At 41.0% G+C, this 13,316-nt stretch overlaps 1 protein-coding gene across 1 annotated transcript; it reads left to right on the top strand.

Annotated features, from left to right (window-relative positions):
* Positions 1-896: 896 nt before the first annotated feature.
* On the top strand, positions 897-1,790 carry LOC120302753 (uncharacterized protein K02A2.6-like; the record flags this gene model as incomplete). The annotated part of the gene is made up of 2 exons (XM_039331641.1): positions 897-1,384; positions 1,487-1,790. Coding segments are annotated over 2 exons (792 nt in total), but the record flags the coding sequence as incomplete, so codon positions are not given.
* Between the last annotated feature and the right edge of the window lie 11,526 nt (positions 1,791-13,316).

Consider the following 13,316-nt stretch of genomic DNA (forward strand, 5'->3'; position numbering starts at 1 on the left):
GATTCAAAATTGATGCTGCTGGGATTCATCCTGCTGAATCCAAACTAACTGCTATTTTAGATGCACCCAGGCCAAAGTCTAAGGCCGAACTTCAGGCCTTTCTAGGCCTCCTGAATTTCTACAATTCTTTTCTTCCACATAAAGCTAGTGTAGCTGAGCCTCTTCACAGGCTACTAGACAAACAGGCTGTGTGGCTGTGGTCACAAGCGCATGAGGCTTGCTTTAAAGAAGTCAAGGCCTTGCTCACTTCTAACAGTGTTCTTGCACATTTCAACGAGTCTCTCCCTGTGTGCATCGCTTGTGATGCGTCCCCCTACGGGGTTGGAGCTGTCCTGAGTCACCTCAGGTCTGATGGAACTCAGGTTCCTATTGCATACTACTCCAGAACACTGTCTTCTGCCGAGCGCAACTACGCTCAGATAGACAGGGAGGCTCTGGCTGTTGTTGCTGGAATTAAAAAATTCCACGATTTTCTATATGGCAGGCATTTCACAGTCTTCACTGACCATAAGCCTCTGCTGGGACTGTTTACCACACGTAAGCAGACTCCCCACATCATTTCCCCTAGAATGCTTAGGTGGTCTATTTTCTTGTCTGCATATGATTTTTCATTACTCCACAAGCCTGGGAAAGAAATGGGCCATGCTGATGGCCTCAGTAGATTGCCTCTGCCAGTAGTAGAAGCTGACCCCGCGCCAGCTGTCAACATTCTATCGATCCAAGCCTTGCCCGAGCTCCCTCTTAGTGCCAGGGATGTTACCGCTGAAACAGGTACAGATCACACACTTTCACGTGTCCGCTCCTGGGTCCTGTCCGGGTGGCCTGAACACTGCCCTAGTCCTGAGTTTCAGAGTTTCTGGTCCAAAAGAAACGAACTGTCCCTTTCTCAGGGTTGTCTGCTTTGGGGAAACAGAGTTGTCATTCCCACCTCAATGAGGACTAGGGTCTTAGAATCCCTCCACGAGGGTCATCCTGGCATTGTTCGTATGAAGGCTCTTGCACGCAGCCACTTGTGGTGGCCTGCTTTAGATAAAGATATTGAGGCTAAGGTACACGCATGCCACCTGTGCCAACGATCTCGCCCAGAGATGCCCCAAGCTCCTGTGCATAGATGGGAGGAAACACAGTCCCCATGGTCTAGGGTGCACATTGACTACGCTGGGCCCTTTCAGGGCCAGTTCTTCTTGGTCCTTGTTGACAGCCATTCAAAATGGCTTGAGGTTGTGCCTGTCTCATCCACCACCACTGCAAAGACTATTCAGGTACTGAGGGGGATTTTTGCTGCACACGGGCTGCCAGATGTCATTGTGTCCGACAACGGCCCTCAATTCACCTCCTCCGAATTCCAAGCTTTCTTACAGGCAAACCTGATTCGTCATGCCACGTCTGCGCCTTTTCACCCGTCCACCAACGGTATGGCTGAACGCATGGTGCGCATCGCAAAGGACGCCTTGAAGAGACTCACCTACGGGGACTGGCATCACAGGTTGGCTGACTTTCTCCTTTCTTATCGCACCACACCGTCCACTTCTACAGGGAGAAGTCCAGCTGAACTTCGTTGGGGGCGCCAACTTACTACTAGACTTGACCGGTTGCATCCGGACAGACTGCCTTCATCTACCTCACATCCTAGGGCACCTAGACAACTACTTGTGGGTGCCCCGGTTTGGGCTCGCAATTACGGGCCTGGTCATACATGGGTCCCCGCTTCTGTGTCCAGGATCACAGGTCCTCTCTCCTACGAGGTTGCCCTGGACAACGGTCGTGTCCTGCGTCGGCACATCGACCAACTTCGCTCTAGGCGAGGACTTTTCTGCTGAGACTCCTGGGTCTTTTCCAGGGGGGAGGGGGACCCTTTGGAGCAAAGGGAAGGGCAAGAGCTACTGCCCATCTCCACTGAGGGAGCCACAAACGGCTCGTCCCAAGGTTCTGCAATTGCTCCGAAAAGAAGTCATGGAGCTTACCCACACAACAGGCACTCACGCCTACTCCAGCCAGGGAGTCACCCCGGGGGCATACTCACTTTCCACACACATCACACAGCACTCCAGCAACGGAGGATACCCGGGGGCATCCCAACAAATCATTCCCCGCAAGAGAGCTGGCACACAATTCCCAAGGTTGGCCTGACCTTACCCCAAATCCTACAGGGGGTCAAACATACACAGAGCTAGTCGAGGAACCAAGTCCCGACTACAACAACCCTAGCACAAATCAGGGAACACCTGAGTTTTGGGAAAGTACAGAAACCCACACGAGCCCGAACACAGAATGGGGTTCAGGGAATGGACAGCCTCCTGACAGGTCTTGGACTGACCTAGGAGGTTCTACAGAGACGCCCAGCAGCGGCTATCACTTCAAGGGGCCTGAGGGTCTACAGCTAGGTAGGTCAACCAGGTCACAAAGTAACAGAAGCCCTGGCCTGACGAGCCCGGTGGGCAAGCAAGCAGGCCAGGCATCGGGGCACAGTCCTTGGAAGACACCAGGGCACAATAGAGAGAACAGGCTCACGCCTCCCTCCAGTCAGGGGACTTATGCCAGTAATCCAGAGCTAAGAAGGTCACAGAGAGCAAAGAAATCTCCTAAGTATCTAGAAGATTACATAACATTGCTGGCAAGGCAAAAGCCAGTAATCAGTGGGAGCACTGGGGAGCAAAATGTCATATAAAATAAATGTTGTATGTTGGTAGTAGTTTTAGCCCGGGGGAAAGGGGTGTTATGTCCCGAGCCTTGCAAACGGCTCGGGCGTTTGCAGGCAGTCCCGGGCAGGTGCAAAGCTGCCCGGGACCAGACAGGCTGTCGCCAGCGCCGTGCGCATGCGCGGGTGCTGGCGCGGGAAAAGTAACCCATTTACCCGGGAGTTGCCTATATAAGAGGCTGCGAGGCGTTTGGGCGAGGCTGAAGCCATCTTCCTGTAAGCTGAACGCTGAATAAATGAAACTGAGAACTCCAGCTGCTTCTCGTGTCTGTTTTCCCGCCACGGACTCAACACTCACAATCCTCCATGCAGACAAAGTCAAATAGTTCTATCATATTGCTCACTAAATAACTATCCTGATTTGTTTCCACTCACTTTGTGGAAGCAAGCAAGGGTGAATGCTTACCCAAGGCCTGACACTGTAAGAATAGAAAGTTATGAAAACTTACGATTCATATCTTCTTAAAAATCTCCAGTGATGGAATGCCCATGATTTCTGGAGGCAAGCTGTTCCACTGGTTGATTGTCCTCACTGTCAGGAATTTTCTCCTTAATACCAGGTTGCTTCTCTCTTTGATCAGTTTCCAACCATTATTTCTCGTCCTTCCCTCTGGTGCTCTGGTGAACAAAGTGACCCCCTCTTCCTTGTGGCAGCCCCTCAGATACTGGAATACTGCTATCACGTCTCCCCCGTTTCTTCTTTTCTTTAGACTACCAAACCCAAGTCCTGCAGCCATTCTTCATATGTTTTAGTCTCCGGGCCTTTGATCCTCTTAGTTTCTCTTCTCTGAATTTTTTCCAAACTCTCAACATCTTTTTTGTGATATGGTAACCAAAATTGGCTGCGGTGTTCCAGGTGTGGTCTTACTAGGGTTTTATAAAGCAGTACTAATACTTCGTATGATCTTGATTCAATGCCTCTGTGTATACAAACCAGGATTGTATTGGCTTTTTTTTGTTGTTGCTGCTGCACACTGCTGGCTCATAGTCAAGCACTAGGACTCCAAGGTCCCTCTTGCAGTTACTGTTTTTAAGCCAGGTCTCATCCTATCTGTACTTGTACCTTTGATTTTTCCTGCCTAAATGTTGCTTTTCTCCATCTCTTCTCTGTGGTTGAGCCAGAGAGTAATAAAAGGAAAAGTGAGTAAAATTTTGGTTAGAATAATCTGAAGGACCTTTCCTTTCTTCCCAGTTTTTGACACCAACTTATCTCCAGTCTTCTAATACAATAGAAAAGAATAGAGCAGAGCTCCATTATTTTGGGAAGGAAAACAAGAAAAGATAGGCATATTTATACAATCCTGCTTTAATTTTATCTGAAATGTTTAAATGGTCACTATTTTATTTGTGGAAAACAAGGGAATGAATTGAAACTATTTAATAATATTCTGAAAAGGGATCAGTGAATATCTTTAACTTTAGAAGTAGCAGCAGCCATGCTTCTTAAAACTGCAACATCATATAAATATCAAGGGATGTTGAACTTTGATAGGAATGAGTAAATGGTCTTCAAATTTTAATATTGAAAAAGAAATTTAAAATTGAATTTGCTGCAGAGGAAACTTACTTAGTGGAGAAACAAGCTTACCAAAGAACTATAATGGATGGGGAACAGAAAAGGATAGCATAAAGGGAAGATGTAAAATAAATATGTAGGCAAAAATTAGCTGGGTCTTAGAGTGGGAAAGGAAGAAGACAAGCTATAAAAACATCTGTAAGAGGAAATGGCTAGCCCGGAAAACTTAACTAAACTGAAAAACAGGAAAGAACCTATGCCTAATATTTATATTATTAATGTACATGTGATATGTGATTTAGTATGTAGCAGGAAATAGGTAGAAGACGGTCAGAAAGAGTGTAACCTCATAGTACCTCAGCCAATGGGGAAAGAGGAGGGATGTGGCAGCCAGGACAAGTTTGTATAAAGAAGGGAATATTTTGGATTGAAACTTTGGAGAGAACCAAGCTTTGAAAGCTTCTCTCCCCGCTTACTGCAATAAATGAAACAAAGGGCCTTCACTGTGTCTTGGCTGGTTATTGGTCAGGCAAGCTTGCCTCTGGTCATGAAGGAAAGTAGCCAGGAGCACATAACAACTTGAAGGCAAAACATTTTTGCCAGTTTCTTTACATTTGTCAATTTTAATCACTTTCTTTTTTCCCCAGAAGCTAATTAATTTTAATTCTTCTCCCATAGGAAAGGGTTTCACAATCACAGCAAGATTTGACATCCACCTTTCTAAGAGCTATTTCTGATTTGATTTTTCTCCATTTTTCATTCATGTTATTTTAACTGGGAAAATGCTTGGTGGGATATAGGAAGATGGGATTGGCTGGCTGGCTGGCTGGCTGTGCCATCAAATTATTGTTGACTGTCAGAAATCCACATAGATAATTTTTCTTCATGACAACCTCTCCCTAACCTAGTCTTTCAGGTCTTTAGTGGTGCATTCATTGCTGCTGTAACTAAGTCTATCTACCTAACTACTTTTTATCCTCTTCTTCTCCTTCCTTTTATCTTTCTCAGCATTAGAACTTTCTCCAGAGAGTTAGATCTTTGCAAAATATTTTCAGAGTGGGATATTTTGAGTCTGATAATGTATACCTTGAGTGAGAACTCCGGGTTGATTGCTTGATGACTCATTTGTTTTCTTGACTGTCTGTGATATTCTCAGGCATCTCTTCCAACATCAAAGTTCAAAAGCTTCAGTACTTTTCTTACTGTGATTCTTCAGAATCCAACTTTTGGTTCCATAGACTGTGACAGGGAATACTATTGCTTGCACTGTTTTGATCTTTGTAGGTTTAAACACATTGTGGATTTGAATATCTTTTTCAAGGCCTTCAAGGCTGATTTACCAAGTGCTAGTTTATCACATTTTTTCACTGCTTGTTCTTTATTGTTGAGATATGGAAGAGATGCAGACAACCTAGAAAAATCAGGAAGAGTCCTGAAATCAAGCTTTCATTCTTGTTTCAGTGCTTTAATGGGTGTTGTTCTCATTTCTTATTGGTAACATGGTGAAGAAACCATGTGAGAAACTCAATCATGTTGCCTGTAATGAATGGCACATTGACTATCAGGACAGCACCCTCCAGCTATTATTCTGGAAAAAAAATGCAATAGAAGCAAAATAGGGATGAGAAATCCAATTTTGTGCTGATGCAAGGAGAGGTGGATATACTTAATTTAGCATTGTGAAAAGCTCCAAAACTTTTTAATATAGGAGGAAGAGAAAAATCAAATTGCAAGAAATTTACACTTCTATTCTATTTGGCCTATATGAGTCTTCCTCCTTTCAGAGATCAGGAAGAGGAATGAAACAATCTATTTCAGAAGTGGTAGAAAACATACAGCATACAATCTTAATTTTTGAGGGAATGATGGAGATATAAATCTGTATGTGTTTTACCTGATCTTTCAGACAATTTAGGTGCACATATGAGCATTCCTGTAACTCCTATATCCCAGTAGTTATTCTGGATGGAGTTGTGCATCCCTGGCAGTATTCATAATTTTGGCTAGCATAGTACCATAGTAATGCCCTTGACTGGGATCAGGTTTCCTTGACTTCAGTAACTCATGCTTTGATCACACTTGATTAGACTAGTACAATGGGCTCTACAAGGAGCTGCCTTTGGAGACAATCCAGAAGCTATAATTTGTACAAATAAATTGGACAGATTATTGACAGGACAATCTTGTCAAAACAAAGCTGTGCTGATGCTGATGTTTTCAGAGCCAATTCAAAGTGTTGGTTACTATTTTAACAGGCACAGCACTGGGATGCATCAAATAGCAGCTTGCCATGGCTGAATCTGCCTATCCGATCTAGACATTGAGAGAGGATTAAAGAAAGTTCCCTCCCTTCACAAGTATATGGAGATTCTCAGTCATCCAGATCATGTTTGTTCCAAGGGTGCTTTTTCAAGAGCTGAAGAAGCTTCTTGAATGAGAAGAGAAACATCTTCAAAGAAAAACAAGAAAATCCAGTTGCTTCTTGAAAAAGCAAGGGTGAGATGGCAGGGGTTTTCTGTTTAATAGCTTCCAGCCAGGGCAGGGGTCTCAACATTCTTCAGCACATTGAGCCCCCTCATGAGGTTTCAGAGTGTTCATCATCTTTCAGAGATTTATTATATGAACCCGATTTAATAAATATTATTTTAATAATAGTAATACAAATGATAGCCAAGACAATCAGCAGATATGAAACTTGAATGCATATCATAAGCAGAATCTCCAATTTCAGTTGAATTAGAAATGTTTCTATCAATCAAGAAATGCAGTAAACCGGTCATCACCTGACACAAAAGAGACAGTGCAGTTCCCAGTGCAGCTATGGGACAACCCAAAGAAATATAATAAGAATGAAGCTTGAAAAAAGGGGGTGCAAAACAATTTTTAAAAATGAAATGAAAGAATTTGTCACAACAGCAGAAATGTTGGTGAAAAGGGCAAAGAAAATCAAGAATTGGTCAGCACCAGGCAAAGATGAACTGCATGGTTTTGACTGAAACATCTGGCTGATCTATACCAACTCATTGCCAAGCAGTTTAACATTATACTGCAAGAAAATGAAATTGAAGATTGCTTAACATCTCACAAAATCTACCTGATAATGGAAGGTCTAACAAAAGGGGCAGCCCCGGGCAACTACAGGCCAATTACTTGCTTTTCAGCAGCTACAAATTGCTAACTGGTGTGGTAGCTGATGCAGATTAACAGCATCAGCTCTTTCCACCTGAGCAGAACCAAAGTGCTCAGATAGCAAAGATAAAAAAGATCAGCTCCTAATTGAGAAGATTGGATCAGAATCAGGAGCCTAAAGTCTTGTTACATTCTGTGTAGTTGATTTTTTAATTGTAATCAAAGTTTGAGTTCGTATCTCTGGGCTGACATCTTGTTCTTTTCTGTAACCTCTTATTTCATCAGTAGCTGTAAGAATAGTTTGATGAATTGCTTTCAACATAAAGAGAATCTGTTCCTAATCTTCATCCATATTCTCTTAGTAGTGTATTAGGTTAAAAACTTTACAATCAGAGAATGCAGAAAAAAAATTGTCACTGAGAATGGAACATAGATGGGTTTCTCACAGCTGATGTCTCAAGGTTACATAGGCCTTATCTATTGTCTAGGCTGTTGGCCAAGTCTCTTTTAAGCAATAACAAGTTGTAATATCAGGTTTAGTCACAAGATGTCGCTCCTACCATTTAAAATTTTCTTCTAAGTCCAAAGTTTTTATACTTTTTTCAGTTTTGCTTCTTTTTTATAAGTAAAAACCTAGATCTTCAGTAAGAATAGAAAATCTTTTAGTTCACAAACTTTAAAAAATAAAATTCAGTTAGGATCAAGTTATTCTTGCAATGTTTTAAACTGCCCTGGATAGTCAGTCACCGCTATTTCTAGAGGGAGGGATAAAATCTCTCTTTCCTCTCCACAGGGGGGAAAGTACTTTAAGCAGCTTATGCAGGTAAAAAAAATAGGATTTAAGAGAGGTAGATCTCACCCACTCATCCACACTGCTTTATAATTGCCTCATGGTAAATGTGACTTCGGCTGTCTGCAGCCTAGTGACGAGCCATATTGCTATGGCCAGTCTTTCATCTCCCGGTTTGGAGGGCTGCCTCAGATCGAGCAGAAGGACTACTGCCCTCCCGCAATCAAGCAGGGAATCCCCTCCTTGTTGGTCGCCCCTACAGAGTGACTTTCTACCCTTTCCAGAGTCCCACAGCAAAGCAAAACTGGACGCAGAAGATGGAGCTCACCTTTCAGACATCCAGGGCAGCTGCATCGGCAAACCGGAAGTCCAGGAGCCTAAAGTCTTATGAGGCCCAGACAGTTTATATTTCTGTTTATAATAGACAGTTTATAAGAGACAGGCTCTTCAACTTCTTCATCAATGATTTGGATGAGGGGATAGATGAGGAACTCATCAAATTTGCATATGACACCAAGCTGGAATAGTCAACACTCCTGAAGATAGGCTTAAGATACAGAAAGATCTTCTTTTTGAAATCATTGATATCTGCACTAACTAAAAGAATGAGTATTAATTATATTTATTGATAAGTTTATTATGAATATTGATTGCTGTAATATATAAGGGTTAGGTATATTAATACCTGTATTTAATATATCTAATTGACAATTTATTACTATACAAAACGTAATATACTTAGGTCTAATTGTGACAATTTTGATATACTGGAGAGAAATATAAAAATTGTAAATAAGTGGGGAGGTTGGTTTGAAGAGTTGAGAAAGATGACAAGTATTCCCAATCTCATGAGAGTTCGAATAGGGAGGAAGCAGACAACACAAACCACAACAATGGAACCAAGTCCAGCTAGGCAAAGATCTCTGGAAGAAGTGACACAAAGAGATAGAGCGAATTCATTTAGAGATTTGCAACTAATGCTGCAATCAATGCAAGAGGTAATGTGCAAAAATCATGAAGACCTAAAAAAAGAAATAGGGGAAGTAAGAAGTGACACAGGGGAACTTAAGGAAAAGATGAAGTCAATGGATGGGAAATTTGAGTGTTTTCAACAACAGATTATGAAAAATGAACAAAAGTTACCAGAAATGGAAGAAAAAATGGGAAAAGAAGAACAGAGAGTAGATGAAATGAATGAGAGGTTAGTCCAGGCTAACAGAGAATTGAAATCAACAGTTATTTCCCTTGAATTAGAGAAGGCTGCCCATTATCTACAGTTCCAAAATGTCAGAGAGATGAAAGGTGAAGATTTACCAGTGATGATGATAGATATACTTGCGGGGGTTTTAGGCACCAGTAAAGAAGAGATGGTGAATGAGATAGATGAGACTTATAGAATCCATACGAATTATGCGAGACGGCATAATCTCCCTAGAGAAGTCCACGTTAGATTTGTTAAGAAATCTATTAGAGATGAAATATTATTTAGGACTAGAGGTGATCCATTGGAATACCGAGGCAGACAATTAATTGTACTTAAGCAAGTACCTAGAAGGGTGAGGGATTTGAGAAATCCTACCAACGAATAACCTCTAAATTGATAAGAAAAAATATTAATTTCAGATGGCTGGCACCGGAAGGGATTATGGTTGTGGGGCAGGAAAAGAGGCTTTGACTAGATACAATAGATAAAGCAGATGAATTTTACAGACAACATTTTGGCAGTGAGGAGGAGTTAGTGGAAAGAGAGGCAAGAAAGGAAGGCACATGCCATAGAAGAAAAGGAATCACAAACTAAGGGCAAGGGAGCTGGGAAAGGAGAGGATATAAATAATGGAAAAGATAATGGAAAATACAACGAGGATAGACTCAAAGAAGTTAAAGAGGCTAGATCGATAAGACTATTAGTGGAAAGAGAAAAGGAATCACAAGAGTCTAGACCAGTGGTTCTCAACCTGTGGGTCGGGACCCCATTTGGGGTCGAACGACCATTTCACGGGGGTCGCCAAACAAGGCTGTCCGCCATTTTTTCCTCCTTTTCTTTGGCCACGCCCCTGGCACCCGGTGATGTATAAGTGGTTGGGGGTCACCACAACATGGGGAACTGTATTATGGGGTCGTGGCATTAGAAAGGTTGAGAACCACTGGTCTAGACCGACAATAATAACAAGATCTAAATATAGATAAAGAGGTAAAAGAAAGTGCTGAGATTTTATCCCTAAATGTTAATGGTCTCAACTCCCCATTAAAAAGGATTTTTTTAAAAAAATAAACTTAGTAAGATGAATTTGGATATAATAAATCTACAAGAAGTTCGTATAAAAAAACAACACCAATACCTACTAAATTGCCCCAAATTGGGGAATATGTTTGCAGCACTTTCACAACAACAAAAAGGAGGAGTTGTAGTATATATCAAAGAGGGAATTCCGGCAAATCAAATTTATAAAGATGAAGATGGTAGAATTCTAATAATAGAAGTAATATTGAATAAAATAAAAATAGCCCTCGTGGGAATTTATGCCCCGAATGAAGGGCAGAAACAATTCTATAAAAAATTACATAGTATTATTAGTGAGTTTGAATATGACAACATCTGTATAATGGGAGACTTCAATGCAATTGCGGATAGACATCTAGATTATAAAAATGATAAGATTAGAAAAGGAATTAGAGGAACATTACCTAGTATAGTACCTTCCTAAAAATAGTAGAGGAGTTTAATATTCAGGACATTTGGAGGAAGAGGAATACAGGGAAAAAGCAGTATACTTACTATTCAGGGCGACATCTATCATGGTCCAGAATCGATATGTCATGGTTGTCAGTAGATTTAAATTTGGAAGTGGAAGATATTACAATTGACATGAACTCTTGGGCGGATCACAACCCAATCAGAATTAGATGGAGAGGGCAAAAGAAAATAAGGAGATGGACCCTGAAAAGAGCAATTTTAAAATATAAAGAATTCAAATTGAAATTGGAAGACCAAACGGGTCTGTTTTTTCAGATGAATAAAAAGGAAGATACAAATTGCCAAAACTTATGGGACCCAGCCAAAGCTTACATGAGAGGCGTTGCAATTGCTTATATGGCCAGAGAAAATAAAATTAAACTATAGCGACAAAGAAATTTAGAAGAAGAACTTAACAGGGCTGAGGAAAATGAACCACAAAGACATGACCTGAAACAACAAATAGACCTAATTAAGCACAAGATGAACACTATCGAAAAGGAAGAATTTGGGGCAGCAAATAAAACGTACTAAGCAAAACCTTTTTGAAAATGCTAATAAACCGGAGAGATGGTTAGCTTACAGAATAAAGAAACATAACAATAAAAAGAGGATTAGTAAATTCTACAATGAAGAAGGTGAAATGGTATATCAGAATGAAGGGAAGAAAATGGTGGCCTATGAGTTCTATAAGAAATTATATAAAGATGAAGAACGGAAAAATAATGATGATATACTAAAATATCTGCAAATAGCCAACCTACTGAAAGTTTCAGAAGAGATTAAAAATATGTTGAATAAAGAGATAACACCCCTAGAACTATCAAAGGCAATTAAGAAACAAAACAACAACAAAGCACCAGGCCCGGATGGTTTACCAACAGAAATATATAAAATTTTGCAAGAATCTTTAAGTCCAGTATTAATAGAACTATTCAATGAGGTCCTTAAAAATGCAAAAATGCCGACTTCATGGGAAGAAGCAATTCTCATACTGATTCCCAAGGAAAACTCAGATTCTGCGTTTATTAAAAATTATAGGCCTATTTCATTATTAAATTCGGATTATAAAATGTTATGCCCATAATGGCTAAAAGACTTGAAAGATGCTTAGTAGAATTTATACATATGGATCAAAATGGCTTTTTATCCAAAAGATATATAAGAAATAATGTTAAGATTGTATTGGATGTATTAGAATACTATGAGGTTCACAATGAAAAACAAATAGGATTAATTTTTCTTGATGAACAAAAAGCATTTGATAATGTGAAATGGGACTTTATGCTCAATCAATTGGTGTATATGGATTTTGGGGAGAAATTTATAAATATGTATAAATCAGTAAAAGTGCTACACTCAATTTGCCAGCAAATTTGGAAAACTCAACAGTGGCCACAGGATTGGAAAAGGTCAGTTTACATTCCAATTCCAAAGAAAGGCAATGCCAAAGAATGTTCAAACTATCGCACCATTGCACTCATTTCACATGCTAGTAAAATTATGCTTAAAATCCTACAAGCTAGACTCCAGCAGTATGTGGATCGAGAACTACCAGAAGTGCAGGCAGGATTTCGAAGAGGCAGAGGAACTAGAGATCAAATTGCCAACATACGCTGGATCATGGAGAAAGCTAGGGAGTTCCAGAAAAATATCTACTTCTGCTTCATTGACTATGCAAAAGCCTTTGATTGTGTGGATCACAACAAATTGTGTCAAGTTCTTAAAGACATGGGAGTACCAGACCATCTCATTTGTCTCTTGAGAAACCTATATGCGGGTCAAGAAGCAACAGTGAGAACCGAACACGGAACCACTGATTGGTTCAAAATTGGAAAAGGAGTCCGGCAAGGCTGTATACTGTCGCCCTGCCTATTTAACTTATATGCAGAGCACATCATGAGAAAGGCAGGGCTAGATGAATCAAAAGTTGGAATTAAGATTGCCGGGAGAAACATCAACAACCTAAGATATGCAGATGATACCACTCTAATGGCAGAAAGTGAAGAGGAACTAAAGAGCCTCTTGATGCGGGTGAAGAAGGAGAGTGCAAAAGTTGGCTTGAAACTCAACATTAAGAAAACCAAAATCATGGCATCCGGCCCTCTCAATTCCTGGCAAATAGATGGGGAAGAAATGGAGGTAGTGACAGATTTTATTTTTCTGGGCTCAAAAATCACCTCAGATGGGGACTGCAGCCAAGAAATAAAAAAAAAAACGCTTGCTCCTGGGGAGGAAAGCTATGGCAAATCTAGACAGCATACTAAAAAGCAGAGACATCACCCTGCCAACAAAAGTGTGTATAGTCCAGGCCATGGTTTTCCCAGTTGCAATGTATGGCTGTGAAAGTTGGACCACAAGAAAGGCTGAGCGCAAAAGAATTGAGGCCTTTGAACTATGGTGCTGGAGAAGACTCCTACGAGTCCCTTGGACTGCAAGGCGTTCAAAC

This window comes from Crotalus tigris, unplaced genomic scaffold, assembly GCF_016545835.1.
Source record: "Crotalus tigris isolate CLP2741 ecotype Arizona unplaced genomic scaffold, ASM1654583v1 scf7180000024437.13266115, whole genome shotgun sequence".
Taxonomy (NCBI): Eukaryota; Metazoa; Chordata; class Lepidosauria; order Squamata; family Viperidae; genus Crotalus; species Crotalus tigris.